At 43.4% G+C, this 26,450-nt stretch overlaps 1 protein-coding gene across 1 annotated transcript in view; it reads right to left on the bottom strand.

Annotated features, from left to right (window-relative positions):
• Positions 1 to 26,450, bottom strand: part of AKAP12 (A kinase (PRKA) anchor protein 12) — a 113,814-nt gene that overhangs the window by 28,880 nt on the left and 58,484 nt on the right. The window contains 2 exon segments of the mRNA XM_006874356.1: positions 18,727 to 18,749; positions 18,802 to 18,935. Of these exon segments, the coding sequence (XP_006874418.1) occupies positions 18,727 to 18,749; positions 18,802 to 18,935 (157 nt within the window).

The raw sequence follows: 26,450 nt of genomic DNA, 5'->3' as shown, positions 1-26,450 counted from the left end.
TGGTCTTCCCTGACAACAAGTATGATGGATGAAATCTCCTCATTCTTGTTTCTAAGGAGTCTTCTGGCTGTACTTCTCCCAGTCCATGGTCTATTTAATATTCTTTGTCAACACCATTAACTCAAAGGCTTCAATTCTTTTTTGATACTAAGCTTTTGCATGCTTATGAAGCAAAACTGAAAACACCTTGGCTTAGCTAAAGTGTACCTTAATTCTTAAAATGACATCTTTGCTTTTTATAATCTGCCCACTGCAGTATGTCATTTGACCTCTTGACAGCATTAATTGTGGCTCCAACTAAAATGAAATCCTTGACAACTTCAATATTTTCTATCATGTTGTTTACTGGCCTATTTTGAGGATTTTTGTTTTACTTTGTTAGGGTGTCATTGATACGGAATCCTGTAAACTTTCATCTTCATCAGGAAATGCTTCAAGTCCCCTTCACTTTCAGCAAGAAAACTTGTGTCTTCTGCTCAGGAACCTTCTTCCAATCCTGATGCTGTGTTCTTCATATAGTCCAGCTTCTCAGATAGCTGCTCAGCATACAGAAAGAATAAAACCCTAATGCAATGTGCACCTTTCCTGATTTTAAACACACCTTGGATACCCTCCAGGGCAGTTCAACTCTGTTTTACAGGTTCACTATGAGTTAGTATAGAGTTAATGGTACACAACAACACAACTCTAGTACAGATATTAAAAAACAAAACAAACTCATGCACATACTGTGGAACTCAATCCGAACCTATAATTAAATTTCAAAAAAATCCCAGGCAGTCAGTCCTAAACTTTTAAATTCACTGAAGTTTCAGATTTGCTGTGTGTAAACCCAGAAGATAATTGTTAAATGAGTTGGAGTGTTCTTACAACTTCATCACACTTCGATGTTAATTTTCTGTTAGGGTGGGTCCACGTGGGCCCCCTCCTAGGATTGTCTCCTTTCTCTATCACTTCATGCCTTGCCTGTCTGACCGGGTTTATCTGCTCATCAAACCAAAAGAAAGGTTTTACTCTCATTCTTTCCAGACCACGAAGATCTTGTTCATTACCGCTTGGGGCAGGGAGAGAAACTGGGGTAGACCAGAGTGGGCCCAGTAAATAGGGGGTCCCAAGAACAGTAGGGAGTCCTGGTGTGGCTCTTTGGGTTAATGTGCCAGACTGCAAAGCCATTTGAACTGCAAGGTTAGCAGTTCAAAAATCACCAGCTGCTCCTTGGAAACTCTATGGTTGGAATCCACTCGACGGCGCTTAACAACATGAAGAACAGTAGGAAGATCGTCTACACCATGTGTGCATGTGGCATAGCACGTAGTTTGTACTTCTGGCCAGTAGGGGGCAATGCTTGCAATACTCAGGTTTAGGGTGAGCAAAGTTAGCCTCAGCCTGGGCCTGTGATCCCATCTTGTTTGAAAACGCAGCTTCATCCTTTTCATGGGCCTGGCTTCCATCTTATGTTTCACACAAGCCTGAAAACGCCCAGCTTGGTTGAAAGTCCACGTGGAAACAGGGAAAGCGGAGCCTTGTTCTCACACAGTGGGGTATTGGCGGTTTGCAGGCAGAGCCAGCTGCCTGCCCCCTGTGATCCTCCCTTCAGTCCACAAATTGCTCCCATGATACTGGGAGTCTGGTGTGTGTGAAAGGCGGCTAGTGCTCCCAATCCTTCTGCAGTTCATATAGCTCTAGGGGTAGGGCAGCTCAGCCAACGAGTTGGGGATACAGATCACATAAATGAAAGATCCTGGAGGTCACATGGGTCTGCTGCTTCCCAAACACAAGTATCAGTACAGATATTGTGTCCCTAATGCAAGTCCAAGTCCTTGCCCAGAGTCAGCCAAAGAGCTCAACATCGATTCTCAGCAGCAGCCGTTGGGGGACATGGCTTTCTGTTGCCACCTCTGAAATACACACGTTCAACTTATGGGTGCATCTGTGTGGGTTCTTCTCATCTTGTAAAACTTCATCATCAACTCCTTGCTTCCTGAGGGTCCCAGACCTCATAGACAAGCAACAACCATCTCACTGTGGCTGGACAAGAAGCCACTTTGGTTACTTAGAAATTTAAGACCCAAAATAACATTGAAAAAGGTCAAGTACTGCTGCTCAAGTTGGGCCCTTTGTTTTCTTTTGTTCTTTTTCTAACAATGGTAAAGACACTAACACATCCGATGGAATAATCTTGAAGAGGTGGTTGAGATCACAAGGCAGAGACAATGCATCATACCACACGTGACTGACTCTCTTGGCGATTGCGCTTCTTTGATGTCTGCCTCTGGGAATCAAGGATCGGGTACATGGTTGTTGTTGTTGTTAAGTACAGTCGAGTCGGTTACAACCCATAGCAACCCTGTACAGGGTTTCCGAGGCTGTAAATCTTGACGGGAGCAGAAAGCCTCATCTTTCTCCCGCGGAGCAGCTGGTAGTTTCGAACTGCTGACCTTGTGAATGCAGCCCGATTCGTAACCACTATGCTACAACTGCCCAATGAGCCTCAGTGTGTATGCACCTACAAAGAAGTCACCCATCAGGTTATAAGCAGGAGCAAGGTCAACAGAGGCGGCTTTCTTTTGTTATCACCTCCATTCGCTGGCCTTTTTCAGTCCGAACCCTTCCACAAAGACATTGCCACCCAAAGCTAAACTAACAAGAAATGTTCATTGTTTCTGTGAGTTGCCTTCAAGTTGACTGCAACTCACAGGGACTCCATGGGTTACAGACCTGTTCTGTAACAGGGTTTTCTTGGCACTTAACAACAAATCTTTTGGGGAGCAGATCACTAGGTCTTTTCTTCTGCAGTACCAACTGGGTAGTTCAAACTGCCAATTTTTAAGTTAGTGGCATTGTGCAAACCATTTGCACCACCTAGCATAGTGGTTACTAATCGGGCTGCGAACCACAAGGTCAGCAGTTAGAAACTATCAGCTGTTCCACGGGAGAAAGATGAGGCGTTCTGCTCCCGTAAACATTTACAGCCTCGGAAACGCTGTCCAGGGTCACAACAACAACATCATACCACAGACCCCTGGTGTAGTCCTGTAGGATACGCACTGGCAAGGGTGTAGAGAAATGGGAACCCCGAGCACCATGGTGGGGTGTAGCTGCTTTGAAAAACAGTTTGGTAGTTCGTCAAGACATTGGCTTGCCATTGTTGTTAAGTGCCATTGTTGTTGTGAGTTAAAGGTTTCAGAGGAGCAGCTGGTAAATTTGAACTGCCGACCTTGTGGTTCAAACTGACCTTACAGTCTAGTGCTTAGCCTACAATGCCACGCACCAGGACCCAATTGCTGTTATTGTTAAGTACCATCGAGTTGGTTCCAACTCAGGGACCCTGTAAAGGGTTTCAGAGGAGCAGCTGGTGAATTTGAACTGCTGACCCTGCAGTTCAAAACGACCTTGTAGTCTAGTGCTTATGCTAAAATGCCACACCTGGACTCCCCAGGACCCAGGAAATCCCTGCCATGCATATACCCAAGAGAAATGGAAAACATAATTCACTTAAAAACGTGCACATGAATGTTCAACAGCATCATTTTTCGAAACGGCCAAAAAGTGTAAACAGTACAAGCTTCCATCAGCTGATGAATGGATACACAAAACATACAAATCCATATGTTGTTGTTGTTGTTGTTGTTAAGTGCTGTCGAGTCGGTTCCGACCAATAGTGACCCTGTGCAGGGTTTCCAAGGGTGTAAATCCTTACGGGAGTAGAAAGCCTCATCTTTCTCCCGCGGAGCGGCTGGTAGTTTCGAACCGCTGACTTTCAGGTTTGCAGCCCGATTCGTAACCACTACGCTACCAGAGCTCCTTATATAATGGAGTATTATTTGACAATAAAAAAGAACTAAGTACTGATGCACACTATAACCTGGGTAAAATTGATAAATTTACACGAAGCCGAAGAAGTCAATCACAGAAGAACATATTTAGTGTGATTCCATTTATACAAAAGATTCAGAATAGGCAAATTCATAGATCACTGGTAGCCCAGGGCCCGGGGGTTAGGAAGAATATGGAGAATGATTTGTTAATGGCTATTTTTTTTAGATAATTTGTTATAGAACTCTGTGACGATATTAAGAAACACTGAATTGTATAGTTTAAATGGCTTAATTGTATGGGATATGAAGGATAATTGTACTGAAAGCTACCAGGAATCATTGGAGGTTTTGGACCAGAGTCAGCAGCACACAATTAGAGATGTCATTTAGAAAGATGAACTGGACAAAAATAGAAGAAGGTATTCTAGAAATAAAGCAGATGGTGACCAAGGTGAAGGAGTCAAAAGTCACCTCACCACTCGTGGAGATATGCCGGTGGGTTAGGGGAAGACTGAGATTCCTACAAATGGAATGATCATGGTCGTGTGTGAAGTCAGGAAGGGGGGGGGGGGGGGGGGGAGGGGGTGGGCGGCCGGAGGAAGAGGAATCAAGGGGAAATGCAAACAAAAGACGGGACTAGTGGTCAGGAGCCTTTTCCCCACAAAGCAGTTGGACAAGCTGAGAAGAGGCCAGGACTGGTAGACAAATAGTGGTCATAATGCTCTTCTCTTTGTTTCCTGACAGGGAAGGAGACAAGGAACTACACATCAGGATTAGCGCTTATATCGACGTCCTGGTGTGTACTGTAGGCTACTGCTCTGGACCACAAGGTCAGTTTGAACTGAAAAGTCGGCAGTTCAAGTTCACCAGTCACTCCCCGGAAACCTTATGCAGCAGGAACCAACTCAATTGCACATTAACAACTTCATCGGTGATGGACCAGTGGTAGAATTCTCGCCTGTGTTCGATTTCGGGCCAATGTACCTCATGTGTAGTCAGTCTCCTCGTGTCTGTCCGGGGGGCCTGCATGTTGCTGTGATGCTGAACGGTTTCAGTGGAGCTTCCAGATTAAAGCAGACTAGGAAGAAAAGACTGAAAACCTTGGACATCGAAAAGTCCAATCCCATGAGTCGGTGACAACAGAGGCAGCTAACTCCTGCCAGAGAAGCTTGAGGACTAGGAGACGGGAAAATGCCTCTCACACCAAACCCAGCCCTCTTTGAACCCTCTTCTATTTCCTCACCCAATGCGGCATCTTTCTCCTCTGACAGAATCTCACCAAAAGGATGTCTATGCTGTTGTGATTCCTTTCAAAATGCACCCAGATCACTTCACGTGGGATTAAAAACTGCCCCCCAACTGGCTAATGGTAAAGGAGGAGATAGATCGATACATATGTTCAATCTAAATGACATTCCATGGTATCCTCAGGCCTGGTAGGTCTTAGCCCTTTGCTAAAGAGCCTTGGTGGCACAGTGGGTTAAGTGTTGGTCTGCTAACCAAAAAAGTGGTGGTTCAAACCATCAGGTGTTCTGCAGGATAAATATGAGGCTATCTGCTTTGGCAGTCCTGTTGTGGCACTGTGAGTTAATGCGCCAGACTGCAAAGTCACTTTGAACAAGCTCACCAGCTGCTCCTCGGAGACCCTATACAGGGTCTCTACGGGTCAGAACAGACTGGACGGCACTTAACAACAATCTGCTTTGGTAAAGATTTACAGTCTCAGAAATCCAAAGGAGCACTCCTCGTCTGTCCTATCTGCTTGCTGTGCGTTGGAACAGGCTTCACTACAGTGCAGTGGACTCGGGTTTTGTTTTGCTCTGTGCTGTAAGCACATATGAATCCCGGCGAATTGAGTTTTATGGTCCAGTTGAACAGGACATGTTTGTATAGACATGGTTCTTTCAATTCAAGATTCCTAAGACAAATCATCCGAAGACGAGCTACTCAAAGAGACTACTGTGAACAACAGGAAAAGTTAACAGAGGCTTGAAAAATCACACAGCCAGGCAATTTGCCCGGGGTGGGTAAATATTTAAAAGCTCAACCCTGGTAATAAAAGCAATGTAAAATCAATATTAGTCTCCCTGAATTGAGTCCTCATATTTTATATTCTTTGAGAGTTGCCAATTCTTCGATGAGCTATACTAAATGAGAGGTGAAAAAGAATGTTTGCTGCTGGAAACTGATAACACTTAGAACCAAACTCTCCATTAGTAAAAAAATGGTATTGTTCAGGGGAATTTGGGAAAAAATATGTTTGAAGCATTTTATGACAAGGAGAATACTCACGCTGCATCTTTTTGTTCCAGATAAAAATACAATATAAACTACGGACTGAATATGATTCGTTTTGCTTTCTGTGTATGTGGGTACAATTCTAAAATAATCTCCATTCGTTGCTAATCATTCATCTTCTTTTGTCTCAATGGATTTACTTATTCCAGATGATTCCATACAAGTGGAATTGTAAAGTTTTATGTCGAGCAGGATAATCTCCTCAAACTCTATGTTGTTGCTATGTGCCAACCTTATTGTCCAAGTCGACCTTGTGGTCCAGTGCATTAACCCACAGCACCACACTAGGACTCCACAGTATAGCTTGTACCCAAACTCCATTTCTGTAACTGGCTGTGTCGTATTCCATGGTATAGATGTGCCTCACATTTTGCTTACTCGTTCACTTGTTGATGGACACTGGGTTTGACTGTTGGGAACAGTGCTGCTGTCAACACTGGTGGACATGTAGTCTCTGAGCCAATTATGCTTTTTAAAATGCAAGTATACCCGTATATACGGAAGGCTTAAGAAAGGAGAGGCTAGAACAAGAAAGTCCACCCATGGTGGAACTTGGGGTACTTTCTAAACTTGACGTGTCTCTGCGTTTTACAAATCGTCTATGGGAAACCTTTATTCTTTTTGTGAATAGAACACAGTATGTTTGCCATTGGGTCCTAGGCTCTGGGTTGTACCTGGCCATCTGGGACCACATGGAAAGGCCCGAGTTCAGAGCAATATAGCATCTTAAATGAGCAAACTTAAGGTAGGGTGTGATCTTTGAAAAATTATAAGAAATTTATAAAAAGGTTCCCTTAATCACAAAGCTGGAGTCCTGTTATCACGCTGCATGACAATGCACTGGGACCACAACGTTGGTCTGAACCACAGATTGGTGGTTCAAACCCACCAGCTGCTCCTCGGAAACCCTACTCAGGGTCCCTATGAGTTGGAGCCAACTGGAGGGCACTTAACAACAACAACAAACTGTACAAAAGCACTGACATTTTTCTTTTAATGTGAAGCAAGTTATTTTCTCTGGCGATGTTTTGCTTAGAGAAGAAAAGATGAAAGGAAAGGATGGTAAATATTTTCAAATACTTACAAGGCTCCCATGTGGAAAAAAAGGAGGTAAGTTTGGGCTGCATCATTCCAGAGAGCAGCACAGGAAACGGACGTATGCACCTGAAGGAAGAGCTTAGCTCCAGTGGTTAATGGACTTCCTTTAACGGAGAAAGTTCCCCAAACTTTTGAGTATTTTAGCAGAGAAGCATTCTGCATGGGGCCAGGAGGAGACAGCTTCAAAATTCCCTTCTTCTCATTCCCAAACCTGATGTTCCAGTCAGTCAATCATAAAGGCCGGAAATGGCCTTGAGCTTGGTATCTGTGAATACTGAGGTGTGTTTGTTAAAACACATGGAGGCCTCCAATTGATTCATTCAATTAATGAAATCAAACGTATCTCACTTTTCACCAGTGTCATTGGGGGTTGTCAGCATTTAACCACTGGCCCTGCATTTTACCACAAAGCAGTTTTTTTTAAAATTCAGAGCATGGTACCTAGGAGTAAGACTTCAATGATCAGCTAAAAGGTTGTAGGTTTTGAAGTCTAGACATTGCATTTTCTGAGATTATCAAAGCATCTTTTTATGTAATATAGAGACACTGTGCCCTAGGACATTTCATTGTCCTTTTGGGAGTTGCTACATAAGGAGCTCTGGTAGCGTAGTGGTTACGAATCGGGCTGCGAACCGCAAGGTCAGCAGTTCGAAACTACCAGCTGTTCCACAGGAGAAAGATGAGGCGTCCTACTCCCGTAAAGCTTTATAGCCTCGGAAACCCTGTACAGGGTCACTATGAGTCGGAACCAACTCCACGGCACACAGCCACTACCACCATATTAGGTGAGGAGTCCCTGTGTGGTGCAAACAAGTTAATGTGTTCTGCAGGTAACCAAAAGATTCGAGGTTCAAATCCACCCTGAGGTGCCTCTAAGAAAGGCCTGGCAATTTGTGTTTGAAAAGCAGCAACTGGAAATCCCATGTGGCACAGTTCTATTCTGACAGCCATGGACTCGCCATGGTCACACTGGGTACCAATGGAATTGTTCCAAGGATGGAGTCAGTCTTTGAGAAAACACCTAGAGGGCTTTCATTAAATAAATAAAAATGCCTAAAATAATTTAATGTTTCCATTAAAGTCCCATCCATTGTGAATCACCTGAGTTCCTTCAAGGGGAGGGTCTGAATCTGGTGTAGTAAGTACCTGGACAAGCTTAGGAGTTTGATTCACCTGAACCACTACCCAAGTGGGCCTGAACATCCTCCTTATTTAAGGTGAATAACTTGGAAATAATTTAAGATTGACTGGCATTCTTTTGAGAAAGTAGACATAATAGTTCTCAACATCTCCTAACCACTCAGAGCCCTATCCTATCCAAATGTTATAGAATGATGTGAGTCAAAGCCTTGGCCTTTAAACCTGTAGAATTGATCATGTCTGAAAATCAGGTTTTCTTTTGTTGCTTAGTGAGATCATACCAGTGTAGAGTGGATCCTAAACCTAATCATTTCTTTGAGGACTAGGTGGCTGACCCATTCCATGGTATTTTCAACAGTCTCACATGCATATGAAAGTTGGACAATGAATAATGAAAACCATAGAAGAATTGAGGCATATGAGTATATACAGTGTTGGAGAAGAATATTGAAAAGTACCATGGACTGCCAGAAACACAAGCAAATCTTTGTTGGAAGAAGTACAATCAGAATGCCCCTTAGAAGCTAGGATGGCAACTCTTTGTCTCTCAAACATCAGACATGTTATCAGGAGGGACCTTAGAGAAGCACATCATGCTTAGTAAAGTGGACGGTCAAAGAAAGAGAAAGATTCCCACCATGCTAGACTGGCACAGCGGCAGCAGTAATGGACTAAAGTGTAGCAACAGTTCAAAGGATGGAGCAGGACCAAGCCGTGTTTTGTTCTGTTGTGTATAGGATCGCTATGAATCAGATCCGACTCAACTGCAGTTAACAACAACAACAACAGTTAACCAAGTCACTCTTACATAATCCCGATCTTGCAGCAAGTGGGCAGAATGAGTGAATGCATGTAAAGGGAGAGATGTCTTGTAGTCACATTTATGAAGAATTGTCCTTATTCTCTGAAACTTATTTCAGAGAATGCTTATTCACTGAGATATTCTTGAATACACTTCCCCCTCCTTTTGTTCACTTAAATCGAGACTTCAATCGAGGAGATGGCTTCAAGAGCAGACAAAAAAGGGAAACCATAAAGGTAATTTTATTAAAAGACACAAGTGGACCCTGGTATGCTGAGGCTTACCTGTGTCTCTTCAAGAGCTCCTCCGCCATTGGGCGTTGAATGCCCAATGGGAGCTCTGGTAGCGTAGTGGTTATGAATTGGGCTGCTAACCTCAGGGTCAGCAGTTAGTAACTACCAGCCATTCCGTGGGAGAAAGATGAGGCTTTCTGCTCCCGTAAAGAATTACAGCCTCGGAAACCCTGTACAGGGTCACTATGAGTCGGAACCGACTCCATGGCACATAACAACAACAACAACAACAGTGATACAGATACTACACAGTCAGTGAATTTCAGAGACGGCTGATGTCTCTGAGAATGACTACACCATTACGTAACCACCCAACTCTAGAGAAGCTTGGCCCAGCCAAGGTGACACCTATTTTGAGGGAATGCAAGTCAATTCCGGACAGATAGGACTATTCATTTTACAGATGAAAACTGATAGTCAAATCAAGGTCACATGATAAAAACAGTAATTAAAGCAGCTATACCTATGGACTCCTGGTGTGGCACTGTAGGATAAGCACTGAACTGCGAATCACAGGTCGGAGGTTCAAACCCCAGCAGCTGCTCCTTGGAAACTCTGTACAGAGTCACTATGAGTCTGAACAACTCGACAGCATTTAACAAGTACAGTGACGCAATAGTTAAGCACTCAGCTGCCAACCTAAAGGTTTGAGCGTTCAAAACCATTGGCCCCATGGTTAGAAAGATCTGGCAATGTGCTCCCATGAAGATTACAACAGCCTAGGAAACTACGATGGGGCAGTTCTACTCTGTCACATGGGGCTGCTAGGAGGTGGTATCAACTCAATAGTCCCTAACAACCACCTGGGTTCCAAGCTGAAGTGTTTCAAGTGATTTGTAAAGGGGAGGAAGTATGAATAAAAGTCTTCCTCCTCCTGCCCCTTAATCCCAAACCAAAGCTTCATGCATTGTCCAAGTTGGATATAGTTCAGGAAATCATCCCTAGACAGCTTGGCTGTTGTGTTGATTGCTAAAAAATAAATTAATGTTTCTTAAAGGCTGAAAGCAGTAGAGTATTTGCCCCAGAAATCTATCAATGACAGAAAGAACTCCAGGACAGCAAGGGGATGAATTAAAACTGGCTCCCAGAAAGTGCATACATAGTACAGTACTTTTGTCTAAGTTCAAGGCCAATTTTGTACGTGTTGTCCATATTTTTCAAAACATTACAAAACAGGATACAGCTTGAGAAAATGTCATGTAATAATATTGTATCTGAAATACCAAAGTAGGAAAAATACCCCACCCTTCTCTTTGTCTACAGGGCAGGCATATGTGATAGTGTTGTAGAAACTCTCTCATGGCCAAAGGCAGGTCAAGGTGCAGTTTCCAGGTAACCCAGGTACCTGTGAGAAGCCACCATAGTCTACTGAGAAGGTTGGTTTTGCTAGTGCTGATGCCATGAAGAGTGGGGCTGTTGTTAAATGCTGTGAACCAGTTCCAACTCACAGGAAAATTTCCAAGGAGGGGCTGCTGGGTTTGAACCACCAACCTTGGGATTAATAGGTCAATGCTTATGAAGGGTGGGGCAGCCTTGGATAAATCCATGCTGCTGTATTTAACCACACAGTTGAAAGGTAACAAATTCTCCCCGCCGGATTTTGCTGTAGTTAATGGAGTTGTTAGATGCCAGTTAATCAATTTCCACTCATGTGACGCAGTAGAATTGCTCCCATGGGTTTTTCTGGGCGGTAATCTTTACAGATCACTAGGTCTTTCTCCCACAGAGCTGCTAAGCAGGTTTGAACCACCAACCTTGCAGTTAGCAAGTGAGCGAATGCTTAACTCTTGCACCAACCACCAGGGCTCCTTCTCCCCACCCCTATGATTTAAAATAAGTAATTTCATTGGCTCTCACTTAAAACTGTGTCTTCATTTATCCAAACATTTGTTGAGTACTTACTATGTACCAGAGGCTCAGGACACACAATGCAGAAAAAGCTGACTGACCTCTTTGTTCCCCCTAAGAAATCACTGTCCTTGGGGTTTTGATACTCTAGTGGGGCTGAGGGTAAAAGGCAGACATGTGGAATGCTACATACATGTTGACAACTGATGAAACATATAGAGTGAGTGGAGGGTAGCAGTCCCCTGGTTGGTGAAAAAGGTTACTGCATTCAGCTGCTAACAGAAAGGTTGGCAATCCCGCCCACCCAGAAGCACGGCAAAAGAGGGTCCTGCTGATCTACTTACAAAAAATCAGCCACTGAAAAGCCTATGACAACAAAATAAATAAAATTATATTAAGAAATAAAGAAAACCCTGCTGACCAAATCATGGGGGGTTGCTAAGAAGTACAGCAACTAGGGGGAGGGTAGTAATGTGTGTGAATGTCTTCATGAAAATACCAACAAGAACCAATTACACCAAACATTGAAACAGAAAAGGCATTGAATCATGAAAACATTTCTTATGAGGAGAAAAAGCTTCTCACAGAAAAACAGGTACTTCTTGGTGGGTCGTAAGGCATGGGGCAGGCCTCAGAGAGCTCACTATTCAGATAAGAGTCAGTCATTGTTCAAAGCAAGGAAGAACTACTTTTCGGTGTGTCTAATGCATTTTCTGTGAGGTACTAAGATCTGTGGGGAGGGCTGTGATTACTTGGTTGTAGTTCTCTGGTAGCGTAGTGGTTACGAATCGGGCTGTGAACCTTAAGGTCAGCAGTTCGAAACAACCAGCCTCTCCACAGGAGAAAGATGAGGCTTTCTGCTCCCGAAAAGATTTACAGCCTCGGAAACCCTATACAGGGTCACTATGAGTCGGAAACGACTCCACAGCACACAACAACAACAACAAGTTCTTCCATATCCCAAGGAGCTGGTGGATTCAAACAGCAAGATTAATAAAATCAAAGATGGTGACATTCCATGAGAAAAATGGATTTCCCCCAGAGTGTTGCAAATTAAACTTCCAACTAAATAGCTGAGCAATGTACCTGTTATCGTGTATGTGTGTGTGTGGCTGTTCTAGGCAAAGAAAAGAGAAATCCTAGAAAATGAAATTAATGCATTTGAGTTACGGTACTAGAGAAGAATATTAAAAGTACCATGGACTGCCAGAAAAACGAACAAATCTGTGTTGGAAGAAATAAAACCTGAATTCTCCTTAGAAGCCAGGATGACTAGACTCTCCCTGGTGGTCTAATGGTGAGGATTTGGCGGTCTCACTGCTGCCACCCAGGTCCAAGGCTCCAGTTTGTTTCCAAGGCAGGGAAACCTTTCTTCTTGGAGTCCGGTCATGGTGCACTGATATAAGCACTGGACCAAAAGGCTGGTTTGAACTACAAGGCCGGCATTTCAAACCCACCGGCCGTAACTCGGAACCAACTAGATGGCACATAACAAATGCAAGTGGTAATGAGTTCTGTAGGCATTTCATCTAACAACCAAAATAGGCTGTTATCAAAATAAAGAAGGGGTTAAGTAATAACATTGACCCCACCCCCATATTTAGAAAAAATAGTAAATCTGCTCAACAGAGACTACGATTAATTTTTTTTTTTTAATCTAAAAGCTTTCCACCTAAAATTGGTCCCAGACTGAGATGTTAAGTCACAGCAAGCCGGTATAGTGTTTCCAAGGAGCAGCTGTTTGAGTTTGAACCACTGACACCTTGTGGTTCAAACCAACCGTGTGGTCAAGTGCTTAACCTACAGCACCACCCCAGGACTCCCCCCCAGATTAAAATATACATTCTAAGAATCATTTTTGTTTAGATGTTTAACTCAGGAAAACCCATACAAGTCATAGAGCGCAGAACAAATGACAATCTGGGTGGGGTGGGAGTCTTTTAAAAACTCTTTCCCAGAAGAGCAGGTGTGGGAAGGAGCTGAAGAACTTTGTAGACACAAAGGGGGAGCCAGGCTGAGATTCAACCTGAGCACATTTGGAAAAATTCGTGACTCACCTAAAGAGTCCAGAAAAAAAAAAGGAACTGTGTCTAAAGTCATTTATTATGTCTTTACTGGGTTTAAGTAAATCATTTCATGCCTGATTTTCTACTCTTTTTTTTTCTCTCTCTCTCTCACAGACAGTCCCCTCCACCCCCTTGCAATTTTATACTCTCGAAGCCCCCCCATCCAAATCTGTAGAGCGCTCACCTGATGTACAGCCTTAAAAATATTTAGTAGTCCATTATTTTTTTTTTTTCTGTGATGTAAAGAAAGCTTACAAAGAAACAAGAGTCCATTTTCTGAATTACCAGTATTTCCAGTTTCTGAAACAGAACGAATAAGTCAAAGGAAGGAAATAGTCTCACTTCTGGCTGTGTTTAAACACTGTCTGTGATTTAAAATAAAACCCACTGGTAAGAATGCCTTGTTCATTTTCTCCCACTAACTTACTGTATTATTGTTGTTGTTAAGTGCCATCGAGTCGGTTCAGACCCATAACAACCCTGTACAGGGTTTCTGAGGCTGTAAATCTTTACGGGAGCAGAAAGCCTCATCTTTCTCCTGTGGAGCAGCTGGTAGTTTCGAACTGCTGACCTTGTGGTTCACAGCCTGATTCGTAACCACTACACTACCAGAGCTCCTTGTATTATTAGCCCACAGAAAATCCAAATACCTGGAATGGGTCAATCCTCCAAGGACCAAGATGGGTCAGGGCTGTTGCTATAGAACTGAACAGCAGTAGAAACTAAACCTGACCAGACCCAGTGCCATGGGGTGGATTCCACTCATAGTAGCCTTCTATCTTTCTGGGAGCAATTTGAACCACCAACCTAGACCAACGCTTAACCCAGTACACCAGCAAGTCTCCTTGGCTGAAACCAAGGCCCTCAAACATCTACAATTAAATACTTACGTTCTAAGTTAATATCCTCTGTTAACAGGACAATATGTTTTCATACAAAATTCTGATTTCCAGAAAGAACAATAAAATGTAATCATATGCTATGACTGGTGTTAAAAGAAAAGCATGAAAATTACTTCAACATGAAGACTACATCTGGATTTATATCGCCAGGCTGATATTATATCGGCCTGATAAGAGGAACTAGAAGAGAAAAAAATAAAACAAAAATCAAATGTACCTTCAAGACCCTAAAATAAGCCAAGGGTATCACGGTTCTGCCTAAAAGGGCACCAACTCATCCCAAAAGTGGGGCATTTGCTGGGACCACCAGGCCTTGGGGTCTGGGAGACAATAGAACAATTACAGGGAGTAGGCAGACACTCCCTATAGAAATCAGTGTTTACCCACAGAGCTGAAAAGGGAAAGGAATCCCATCTGGACCAAAGGAAGTAAACACTCAGCAGATGACAAAGGCCTCCCCGGTACTCCCGGATTGTATAGAAATACAGGCTCCACTGATTCATCCTCCACAGTGTCAGATGATTACAGTGATCCCAAATCTTCTACTAAATACTCCCTTGTGGGGTTGTGGGTTAATGTGCCCGACTGCAAAGTCAGTTTGAGTTTGAGGTTCAAACTCACCAGTCATTCCTTGGAAATCCTATACAGGGTCGGAATCAACTTAACGTCCCTTAACAACAACAGCAAAATAACACTCTGAGCCCTATCATCCAGCCCTGTGGGGGCAGTGGTGGTTTCAGTGGTAGAGTTCTTGCCTTTCATGCAGGAGACCTGGGCAACATTTCCAGTTGATGCACCTCCGTCTGGCAGTGTGTTGCTAGGACGCTGAATGGGTTGCAGCCAGAGCTTCAAGACTAAGCTTCAAGCGATCTTTTCCCCAAAAGCAGCCAATGAAAACTCACAATGACCCAGTCTGCAACTGATCATGGGAGGGAGAATAGTAAGAGGGGGAGGGGCTGGCACCAGCAGGTTGAGTCTCCTTGCACTTGGGATCTCCATCAATTGGGGACTGACTCTGGCAGCCCCCCCACCTCCACTCCCAGCAGTCCCTTACTCAGCTCCAGCTTCCTTCTGACTCTTCAACAAAATCCTTGCTGTAACACACAAGCTCTGCACACGCCCTGCGCTGAAACAGTCCAAGCTCTGGAATCTGCTAACCTGAATCCTGAGACCAACACCAGCTCCCTCAGAGAGCGCTATAATTATTAAAGGCAACAGAATACAAGAAGTACAGTTCGTGGCCTAATATATAAGTGAGAACCAATAATCAGTGAGAATAACATTCTTCTCACTTTTACTGGCCTCCCGTATCTCAGGATATCTAAATCCAACTTTCCCTTACTGCCCCCGCTCCCCAGATCTCATTCTACCCTCTGATACCCAATGATTAGAACTCTGAACGCTTAACTCTTAACAAACTTGATCACCAAGTTGCCCTGTCTTAACCTTATTTTTAACTTATTTATCCTTCCATAGACAAGTTTCTGTTCTCCTCTGACGGTGGGAAGTATCCTTGGTTCCTTTCATCTTTCCAGAAGCCTCAAACATAGGGGGGCTTGGACACAGTCAGCTCAAACTTTATTGTAGTTTGAAATGATTCAAGGGAAGGACAAAGTGTGGGGCTTGGGAATCTGCTATTATTTTAGTGGGAATTATTAGAAACCCTCCCAGCAGGCCTGTGAGATTGTGTGTTTTTAACTTTATGTTGTGCCTAGGGGGCTCCACAAGTCAGAACAGCATTCCCACCAACTTCAAAACCAGCTCCTATGGAGAACTGAGCAAAAAGACAAACAGGTTCCACTCACTGGGGCTGGGAGAATTTTATCGAACTCATCTTTCACAGGACTTTGCCCTTCACTTGTCCCTTATTTACATGATATCTGAGCCAATTTACTGCATGTTAAGCTATTATAATTTTCTGTCCCTGCCATTGTTGCCATGCACAACATGTTCCATCCCCACAACTGGTTGCAGATGGGACTTTGGTGATCCGTAGGATTTTCATTGGCTGCTTTTTGGAAGTAGATGGCCAGACATTTGTTCCTGGGCCATCTTAGTCTGGAAGCTTCACTGGAACTCATCCAACATCATAGTAACACACAAGCCTCCACTGACAGAGAAGTAAGTGTGCATAGGGTGTACTGGCCAGGAACTGAACCTGGGTTTCCGACGTGGACTGTGAGAACTCGATCGCTGAGCTATCACTGTCCCTTGGCATCCATTAAAAAAAAAAAAAAATCCCAACTACTGCCATTGAATTGACTACAATTCATAGCGTTTCACGGCTGTAAATCTACCCTGCTGGTGCCGTGAAGTCAGTTCCTACGTCCAACAGAATGAAACACTGCCTGACACTGTGTCATCCCACACTGCTGTTATTCTTGAGCCCACAGCTGCCATTGTATCAGTCCATCTCCTTGGAGGTCTTCCTTTACTAGGATGATGTCCCCCAGGGCCTGGTCCCTCCTAATAACATGTCCGAAGTATGAGAGACGAAGTCTTGCTCTCCTGGCTTCTAAGGAGTATCTAGCTATACTTTTTCAACACAGATTTGTTTGTTCTTCTGGTACTAAAAGTACCATGTAAATCTTTACAGGAGCAGAAAGCTTCATCTTTCTCCTGAGGAGTGGCTCATGGGTTAACAGACCAGTGCTTATCCTACAGAGCTACCATGGTCCAAAATACCTTCCAGGTTGTTGTTGTTAAGTGCGGTTGAGTTGGTTCCGACCTGTAGCGACACTGTACAGGGTTTCCAAGGAGCAGCTGGTGAGCTTGAACCATTGACCTTGCAGTTGAAACTGACTTTTCAGTCCAGCGTCACACCAGGACTCCCACAGTGATCATCAAATTATTTGCTTAAATTATGAATAAGCTGAACAATGAAATGAGTACAGGAAGATTCTCCAACATGTGGCCTCTCCTGGGAGAACTACCACTCAAAGTATGTTTTCCCCACATCCCACCTAGGCTTAAAATCAAACTAGTGGTGTGTGGTGAAAGACTCACTCTCCAATAAACACTGCTCCAAGACCCTCTCCAAGGACCCGGGTGCACAAGTAGTTTGCACTGTGGAAGAAAGGCCTGGTGATCTGCTTCTGTCAAATTACAGACGATGAAACTCAGGGCTTCAATTCTACTCTGTAACACATGGGGACATCACGAGTCAGAACTTTAGTGATGGCAAGGGGCTGGTTTTGTTGTTGTTTTAGGATCTCGAGGCTCAAAAATTTTAAAACAAGCATTACGTCACATTCAACAAAGGGAGGTGTCTGCCTTGAAATGTACACACTCAGAAAACTCTGTAAGTGGACATGTCAAGGTGCAAGTAAGTTTAACAGGCATCTCTGGACAATGGTTGAGACGGTTCCAATGTTTCCAGAATGTAATCAGTATCACTGAATTGTACATACAGAAAATAATTATTTAAAAAACACACACATTATTAAAAAAAAAAACAAAAACCTGACCAAAAGGAGGGAAACGCAAAACAGAATTTCAAATTCTTGAGGAATGGAGACTTTCCGGATTCATAGAGGCTATATGAACCCCTGAAGTGATTGCTCTAATATAACTGTTTAAACCTTAAACCAAAAGTATCCCCTGAGGTCTTAGGTCTTATTAAAACCAAACAATGATTTGGGTTAGCTGGGAAAGAATGTCTGCCTAGAGCACTGTGCTCTTTTATGACCTTTTTTATGGGATCAAAGTAACAACAATACCTAACAGGTTAGACAGGAAGCTTGAGTGAGTTCACGTTAACAGAGAAGGAAGAACACAGAAAAGTGGGCACACAACTCGAAGACTAATCACTGTCACTAGACTTGGTACATACATGTGGAAACTGTTGAATTGTGTCTTTTCTGCTGTATACACTCAATAACAACAACAAAGACTAGAAACAGAAACAATCCTAATCCTCAAGGGGTCACCTTGAGGAAGGGAGGGTTCCTTACTTTCTCGTGTTCATTTCACGGGCTATAGATGAGGAGGGACTATCTGTTTATTTCAAGAAACCATGGTGTCGTTAATGGAGGAGGGACAATTCAGAGGAGGAGTGTGAAAATGATAGCACAGCTGGAAGTATGCCATCAGTATCACTAAATTGTAGAATTGGTGTGTGTTCTGATGTGCCTACTCTCAAAAACAAAGAAATTATTAAAAAGAAAGAGAAAAGAATTCACATTTGATACTAGGCAAGTAGCTGAGATGAAAGCACAGTAATGAAAAAACACTAAGTTTTAGCTTAGGATGTGTATGTTGGTGTTGTTGTTGTTAAGTGCCGTCGAGTCGATTCCGACACATAGCGACCCTGTATAGGGTTTCCAAGGAGCAGCTGGTGAGCTTGAACCACTGACTTTGCAGTTCAAACGACTTTGCAGTCTGACGCATTAGCCCATGTGTGTGTAGGGTCAGAGAAACACTTCCTTTTGAAGCTCACTGGTTCTTGCAACCATCATCCACCATCAGGTAGAATTACAGCCTCGCTTCCATGGAGGCCGGTGATGGTTCTCTACTGTTTTTCTCCATTCCAGGCACTCTTACTGGGAAGGTAACTTACCGTTTGTGACGACTTCTTCCTCGGGGCCCCTCAGGTCTCCCTCCTGGATGCTGACCTCACCCTGCTCAGCTGAGCCACTGACAGATGATAGCTGCCCATTCTTCTGTAGGAGCTGGAGGAAGACAAAGTAAACAAAGACATTACAAACCGCATCTCCCGTTCAAGAACATAAACTATGTAAAGGAGAAATGGAGATTCAACAACAAGGATGGAAATCTTTCATTCATCTGAAGGATCTGGGTACTTTATAAAAGATGTTAAGTGTCACAGAGTCAGTTCTGACTTGTAGCAGCTTTGTCTAGGGTTTCTGAGGAGCGGCTGGTGGTTTGAACCGCTGGCTTTGAGGTTCAAACCAACCTTGTAGTCCAATGCATTATCCTGCAGTGCTCCACCAGGAAGGACTGTTATCAAGCAGATGGGCCTTAGATCTGGGGATGTGTGCACATCACGCGTGTATACATTCATTTACCTGAACACCAGGCGTGATGCACACATCCACCACTCCAGGTCTACCTGGCATGGACCTTGCCTCTTTGAGCTTACTTACAAATTCTGGGGGAGGGCAAGCTTCTGAAAAATAGTTGTGTTATTAAGTGCTGTTAGTTTGTTGTTACTAAGTGCTATCAAGTCAGTTGTGACTCCTAGCAAACCTGCATAGGACTTCTGAGGCTGTTAAATCTTTAAGGGAGCAGAAAGCCTCATCTTTCTCCCACGGAATGGCTGGTAGTTTCGAACTGCTGACTCTGAGGTTAGCACCTCAACTCGTAACCCCTACGCTACCAGAGCACCTTAATAATGTGCATGTTGTTGTTGTTAAGTGCCGTCGAGTTGATTCCGACCCATAGCGACCCTGTATAGGGTTTCCAAGGAGCAGCTGGTGAGCTTGAACCACCGACCTTGCAGTTCAAACGACTTTGCAGTCTGACGCATTAGCCCACAGCGCCACACCAGTACTCCAATAATGTGTATAGGTAGCCAGAATAATACAGAAGGGATTCTTTCTCTGTAGAGGAGGCAGACAGAGAGCACATGTGACGATAAACAGATGGTTCTAACCTAGTCTGGGGTGTCAGAAGGCTTCTTTGGGGAAGGGTAAAGTTGAGCCCCAAGCTCTCCAGGCAAGGGGTGTTCTAAGGAAGGCGGAGGGACGCAGAGAAAGAAGGAGGGGCATAGTAGAAGATCATGAGGCATGCCAGTCAGTGTCCAGAGCTGAGTGGACAAGGGCAGACATAGAATATATGCTTTCATGGATTTGATGATGTATAAATATTACTAACGCGGTCGTTTGCAGTCTTTGCCATAGGATGACCTAAGCCATTGTCCCTTAGACAAAACCAGCAAGCATGGCGGCAGGCCTTTAATTGCTTTTTTGTATCCTGAGAATATAGATGTAAGCCAATTAAAAAGAAAACAATAATCATAGGGAATCTAAGCATTTTGATACTGCTTGGTATACATTTCTCATTTATATTAAGAACACTAACAAGGCTTGTATAGGGTTTCCATGGAGCGGCGGATGAGCTTGAATCATCGACCTTGCAGTTGAAACTCACCTTGTGGTCCAGGTGCATTAATCCGAAGCACCACACCAGGACTTCAGGCCTGGCAGGTGGTATGATTTCCATTTTACAGGTAAGAACATTAGGACTCAGCACAATTGCAGAGACGGAGCTAACTTGTCATGGGTCCCACAGCTGACCAGTAGAGGGGCAAGGTAGAAGACACTACAAATTGTTGAAGGCCCCTCCACATAAAGACACCAATAAAAACCTGGTGTGGCACTGACTGGTAGCATTGGACTGTGAGCCATAAGGTCAGCAGTTCCAACCCATGAACTGCTCCTTGGAAACCCTATACAGGGTCGCTATGAGTCGGAACTGACTTGACTGTACTTAACAACAACACAAAACCCAGTTGCTATCAACTCAATTGTGACTCGTGGAGACTCCGTGGGTGTCACAAGACAGCTGTGTGCCACAAAATTTCCAGAGGCTGATTTTTGGGGTGTCAACAGTCAGGCTTTTCTTCCAAGTCAACTGTGGGTGGACTCGAACCTTCAACCTTTAGGTTAGCACAACCTAGGGACCCTAAGATGGGCATCAAGTTTTAGATGCCTGATCTTCTTCAAAGAACCCTCAAAGCCCAGGACTCCATTTGGAAGGCATTCTTTCTACTCTGCTCCTTCCAATAGGCCAAATGACGGCCTGAGATGAGAGCTGTGAGGAGACAGTGGATTCGAGGCCATCAATCCAGAAGTCTTGAGCTTTGCTAAATTGATTCCACCTGGCTGTTTTGGGCTCCCAGCAAAGCTGTCCTTTAACTGTCTGGGCTTCCTTCTGGAATGTCACCATACTTTAATACTTACACTACAGATGGAATACTTGGCTTCAAAATGCCCATGCTGAGTCCATTTATCAAAGAGAATACTCAGATTACATTTCCACTTAAAGTCATCTCTTACCAAAATATGAAAGATGGGAATTTTAAATGAAACCTAAAGATAAAAGGGGAAAGGCGAAAACCCCCACCAATGCATATCAGCAAAAGTGCCAGCACTTTCAGTGGTTTAGCAAATATCGTTATATGTACTAAGTTAGATTAATAATGTGAAGAAGAGTTCAGGGAAGGAAAGCAGAAGTCATATATTATTGTGAATTACACAGTAACCCAATGATATGGCGAGGACTATAAGACAACTGTCTCGACCTCAGTTTCAACGCAATAACCATTAGTCAAAGGTGCCATCTTGACTCACACCACATAGTTCTTCTTGGGGAATTGCTAATTATCTTTTGCTATATCTGTAATCACAGCCAAACTGAGTATTTTTAAACGTGGAGGTACTATAAAACATGGTCACACACTGCTGTCTACTTTCTTAGAAATACAGCAAAACAACGTGGATGAGGCAGAAATCTGCCAGAGTTTTCCACTAAAATTAGCGGCAGAAAAGTGGTAAGTTTGCACCCTGTCAAAGGTGGAGAACTTACGGGACCCAGAAAAGCAAGGCAGTCCCGCCAAGCTCTGGCTCTCACAGGTTTCACTGTTTCATACATATATAATAGTAACATTACTGACTAAGTCCTGACCTATTTTATTATTATCTGCAAAGCTATAATAAAACAGTCATACCCAGGCTTTGATCCCAGCATGCTCTCTTTCTGCCACGCAGAAATAGGGCTGGCTGCATTCCCGGCCATAGCCAGACATTTCTACCATTTGGAACCCTGGTGAAAGATCGGCAGTTCAAAGTCACCAGCCGCTCCATGAAGACACATGAAGGCAATTTGCTTCCAACAAGGTTTACAGACCAGGAAACCCTAATGGGGCAGTTCTACTCTGTTCTACTGAGTAGCTAGGAGTAGGAATTGGCTCAAATAGTCATGGGTTTGGGTTTGGGTCCTTTAATTTGCAGCTTTTGCAAAACCTCATGTGTTCTTGTAAAGAGCTCTGGTAGCATAGTGGTTACGAGTTGTGCTGCTAACCTCCAGGTTAGCAGTTCGAAACTACCAGCTGTTCCGTGGGAGAAAGATTAGGCTTTCTGCTCCTGAAAAGACTTATACAGCCTCGGGAACCAGCTAAAAATGGAACTGGGAACCGACTCCACGGCACCAAATGCATCACTACCATGCATTGGTTATTCATCCCCAATACCAGTGTTTTCTTTTCCTTTTATCTCCATCCATCAACATAATAGTTGGAACCAGTTGCTGGCTCATGGTGATTGCATATGTCCTAGTAAATCTGTGCTCCATAGGGTTTTCAATGACTGAATTGCCAGGACTTTCTTCCAAGGCACCTCTGAGTGGCCTCAAACATCCAACTATCTGCATCACCCAAGGATTCCAAATAATTCATATTATTTTTTAAGATGCAGGAAGTAGTTTTGATGCAGCATCACACAAGAACTCCTTATAAATTAAAAGTCCCTTTAAATCTTAATCCTAACCCCAACTGTCCCTCAACAGTGTGTACAGGTCTTCAGTCTTTTCTATACATCTACAGACACACAGGAGTTGTGGTGTGGCGCTGTGGGTTAATGCGCCAGACTGCGAAGCTGTTTGAACTGCCGGGTCGGCGGTTCAAGCTCACCAGGGGTTCCTCGGAAACTCTATACAAGGTCGCTATGGGTCGGAACCGACTGGACGGCATTCAACAACAACAACAATACATACACACAAACACTCATTTTATTCCCCCAAAATGGAGAACAGATACTGTTTAATTACCTGGCTTTCTCATACAATACATGTGGACACATTTTGTGTCACTAAACAAGTATCTTGCTTTTCCCAGAGATGTCCTCTTTTCTCTGCAACTGAAATGTTCACAGAAGACAGCGATGTGCACACAGTTAGATCACTGCGGGGGCAAACACTTGGTTGCTAACTGACAGGTTGGCAATTCGAACACACCTGGAGGAGCTGCAGCAGAAAGGTCTGGTGATTTACTTGTGAACATTCACAGCCACTGAAAACTCAACCCTGAATCACCTGTAGTCTCCATAAGTTGGAATCAACCTAACAGCAATTTAGTTTTGTTTTTTGTTTAGGTTATGATACACCTACGTACACCCTGAAAGACAAGGCTACAACGTAGGACACGCAGGATAGAAAGATATCATGCAGCTGAGGTTCGAGGTGGGCATCTAATTCAGGGAGGGAAGGAGTATCAAGATTTCAAATAAGAAAGAAGAAAATTTCTGTTCCACTTTTCATTTTTAAGCTTCCTCAGCTACCTTTATCCACTTGCATTTAGTTTTGTGAATCCAGTTTTTTCTTTTGCGGTCAGAGCTTTGATTGAAGACTTCCTCCTCACACCCACAATGCAGTGGTGGCAGTGGTGGTGGTGAAGTGCCGTGGAGTTGATTCCGACTTATAGTGACCCTGTATACAGGGTTTCCGAGGCTGTAACTTTTGACGGGAGCTGAAAGCCTCATCTTTCTCCCATGGAACCACTTGTAGTTTCAAACTGCTGACCTTAAGGTTAGCAGCCCGACTCGTAACCACTAAGCTACCAGCAGTCCTTTAAAACACAGTTGATGTTATTGTTAAGTAAGTGCCGTTGAGTCTACTCGGACCCATAGCGACCCTGTATAGGGTCCCCAGGGAGTGGCTGGTGAGCTTGAACCACTGACCTTGCAGTTTAAACAGCTTTGTAGTCTGATGCATTATTAACCCACAGCACCACACCAGGACTCCTTAAAACACGCAAAGCACCAGAAAATCCATTTCCCACTGGATTTAGACTTCAAAAAGCCTAAGCGCCTCTTCTGAACAAATTAAAACCCTAAATGTTTTCAAAGCTTATATCCTTCATGTGGGTCAGCCAGAGTTTATTTCCGCAAAGTATTACCATATTACAACCAAGCTTTTAAGGAAAATCTCAAAAACAGCGTCTTGCTCCTCATTCCTGTCAGAATGGGAACGAACCAAGAGTTTCCAAATTGGCAGCAGGAGCACGGTGGGGAAATGGCCAGACTGTGCGCCCACCGCTCTTCCTTCGCCACAGGATAGCTTGCTACTTGCTCTGAACCTGGCTTGGCAGAGAAAGCAGGAGAAAAATTAGGTCAGCAGTTCAAATCCACCAGCCGCTCCTCAGAAACCCTATACAGGGTCGGAACCAACTCATCAGTACATAATAACAAACAACAGCATTATGGGTTGCCAAAGGTTTGACTTTATTTTCAAAAAGAACCATTTTTAATTTCAAACTAATTGAAACAGAAAGGTTTGTATACTCCAAGTCTATACGCTGTTTAAACCTCTAGTACAGACAGCCAAGAACAGGAAATGAAATGTAGTCATTAATTCCATGAAATTGACCCAATTCCTACAGCTAAGGTCACTACAAAGCCACACCAACTCATTAAGAAGGAAAACAAAATGCCAATAATATTTTAAAAATCAGTATATGAAATACCTACAGTTAGATGAATGTTAGTTGCATATCTTATATTTATTAAAAATTAAAAGTTGTGCCTACAAAGCATATTATAGCATGGAAATGTGCTTTATGTTATAATGCTAAATTTCAAATGCAAGCTAAACAGTTATATGTGCAACACTGTGGAAAATATATACAAGCACAAGAACACACTGAAAAAAACCTCAGAAACAATACAACCAAATTGCTAGTACCACAATCTATCAGATTATTGTTGGGGGAAGGGAATTACGAATAGTTAATTTCCTTACTTTTTCTCTGTTTCTGTGTTCTGTTCTTAATCTAATTGGCATTGATAGTTAGGTGGTAGCGAGAAGCTTTTCCTTCATAAATTATTTGAATGGTTTATTGTTAGGATAGGGGAGAACAGCAGTTAAGGGGTTCTTGCTTTACAGTGAAGCATTTTCATTTCTACCACTCATTTGTATCAATTTTCTTAGGAAAACAAATTTCGGTCTTCAAGCAATTCTAACAGTGAAAACTCCTTTCAGGAGCTTTTCCACGCAAATTAAACCACTTTGGCTTCTCAACCCAGACCTTGACTGGCTTACAGAAGCAGAGCTTCCTAGGAGATAAGATCTTTAAATCTGAAGGTTTCTAATTGTCCAGTTACTGCCACAAGATGAATTTACTAACTGTGGGCCAGCAAACAGGGATTGACTTGAGTGAGGAGCTCTTATATCTCAAGTCCTGGGTTTGCATTCTGACACCAAACTGCTCTGTAGCCTTGGGCAAGTATTCAACTCTCCTATTCTCCTCCCTTTTTCAGTAAAATGGGGATTTTGTGTTGCTATTCCGACTCTTAGGGACCCTGTATAACAGTTTCCAAGGTGCAGCTGGAAGGTTTGAACCACAGACCTTGTGGTTAGCACTCTAGTGCTTACCCTACAACATCACATGAGGACTCCTTACCACTTATTTTTATTGTTCTCAAAAATTATTTGGACTGACCCCTGGCCTATGGTAGGTTCTCCAAAAGCAAACATACATTTTAGCTATTTTTGGTAGACTATTTGCTCTGCACAAATGTGATCTTGTGGGAATTACTGGTTCAACATAGTGAGAGCTGCAAGAACAGAAATATGGAGGAGTTTCTGGACTGTTTGAGATTCCAATGAAATCAAGTTTGAGAAGTTACCTCCAGAAATAGATTACCCTGTAAACAAGGAAGGTATGGGCTTCCTCGGGCTTTACTAAACTGCAGTGAACAATTTCACGCTTTTCTTCACATCAAAGATTCTGCTTCTAGCTCCGGATGGTCTGTCTCTCTCCCAACCCCACAGTACCTTCCTACAGAATCAAAGCTTCTATTCAAATTTGCAATCCCTCACAGGGATGTGGAAAAACCCATGTGAAACAGTGCAGTATAGGTAAGTAAAATTTAAAAAGTAAGCCTGTGTAGGGGACAGGCCTCAACACGAGTGTCTGGTTCACGAGGAGGGGCTATCTGGCGGCGATACGGATAGCAAAAGAACACACAGAAAGGCAAACAGAGGGAGACAAAGAGACACCCCCAAACCAGGATGGGTGTATTACTGGCATCCGGCAGGTCAGGCATGGTGAACATATTAGCCAGGAGGGCAGTAAGATCCCGCATGGTATACATCTTACTAGCTGGTCCGTAACACATGCCTAGTCAGCTGCACAGCACATTCTCCAAGCTGTACTACACACTTTCACC

Source organism: Chrysochloris asiatica, unplaced genomic scaffold, assembly GCF_000296735.1.
Source record: "Chrysochloris asiatica unplaced genomic scaffold, ChrAsi1.0 scaffold00271, whole genome shotgun sequence".
Lineage (NCBI taxonomy): Eukaryota > Metazoa > Chordata > Mammalia > Afrosoricida > Chrysochloridae > Chrysochloris > Chrysochloris asiatica.
Note: the sequence above shows the minus strand (reverse complement) of the source record. Positions and strands in the feature narration are given on the sequence as shown.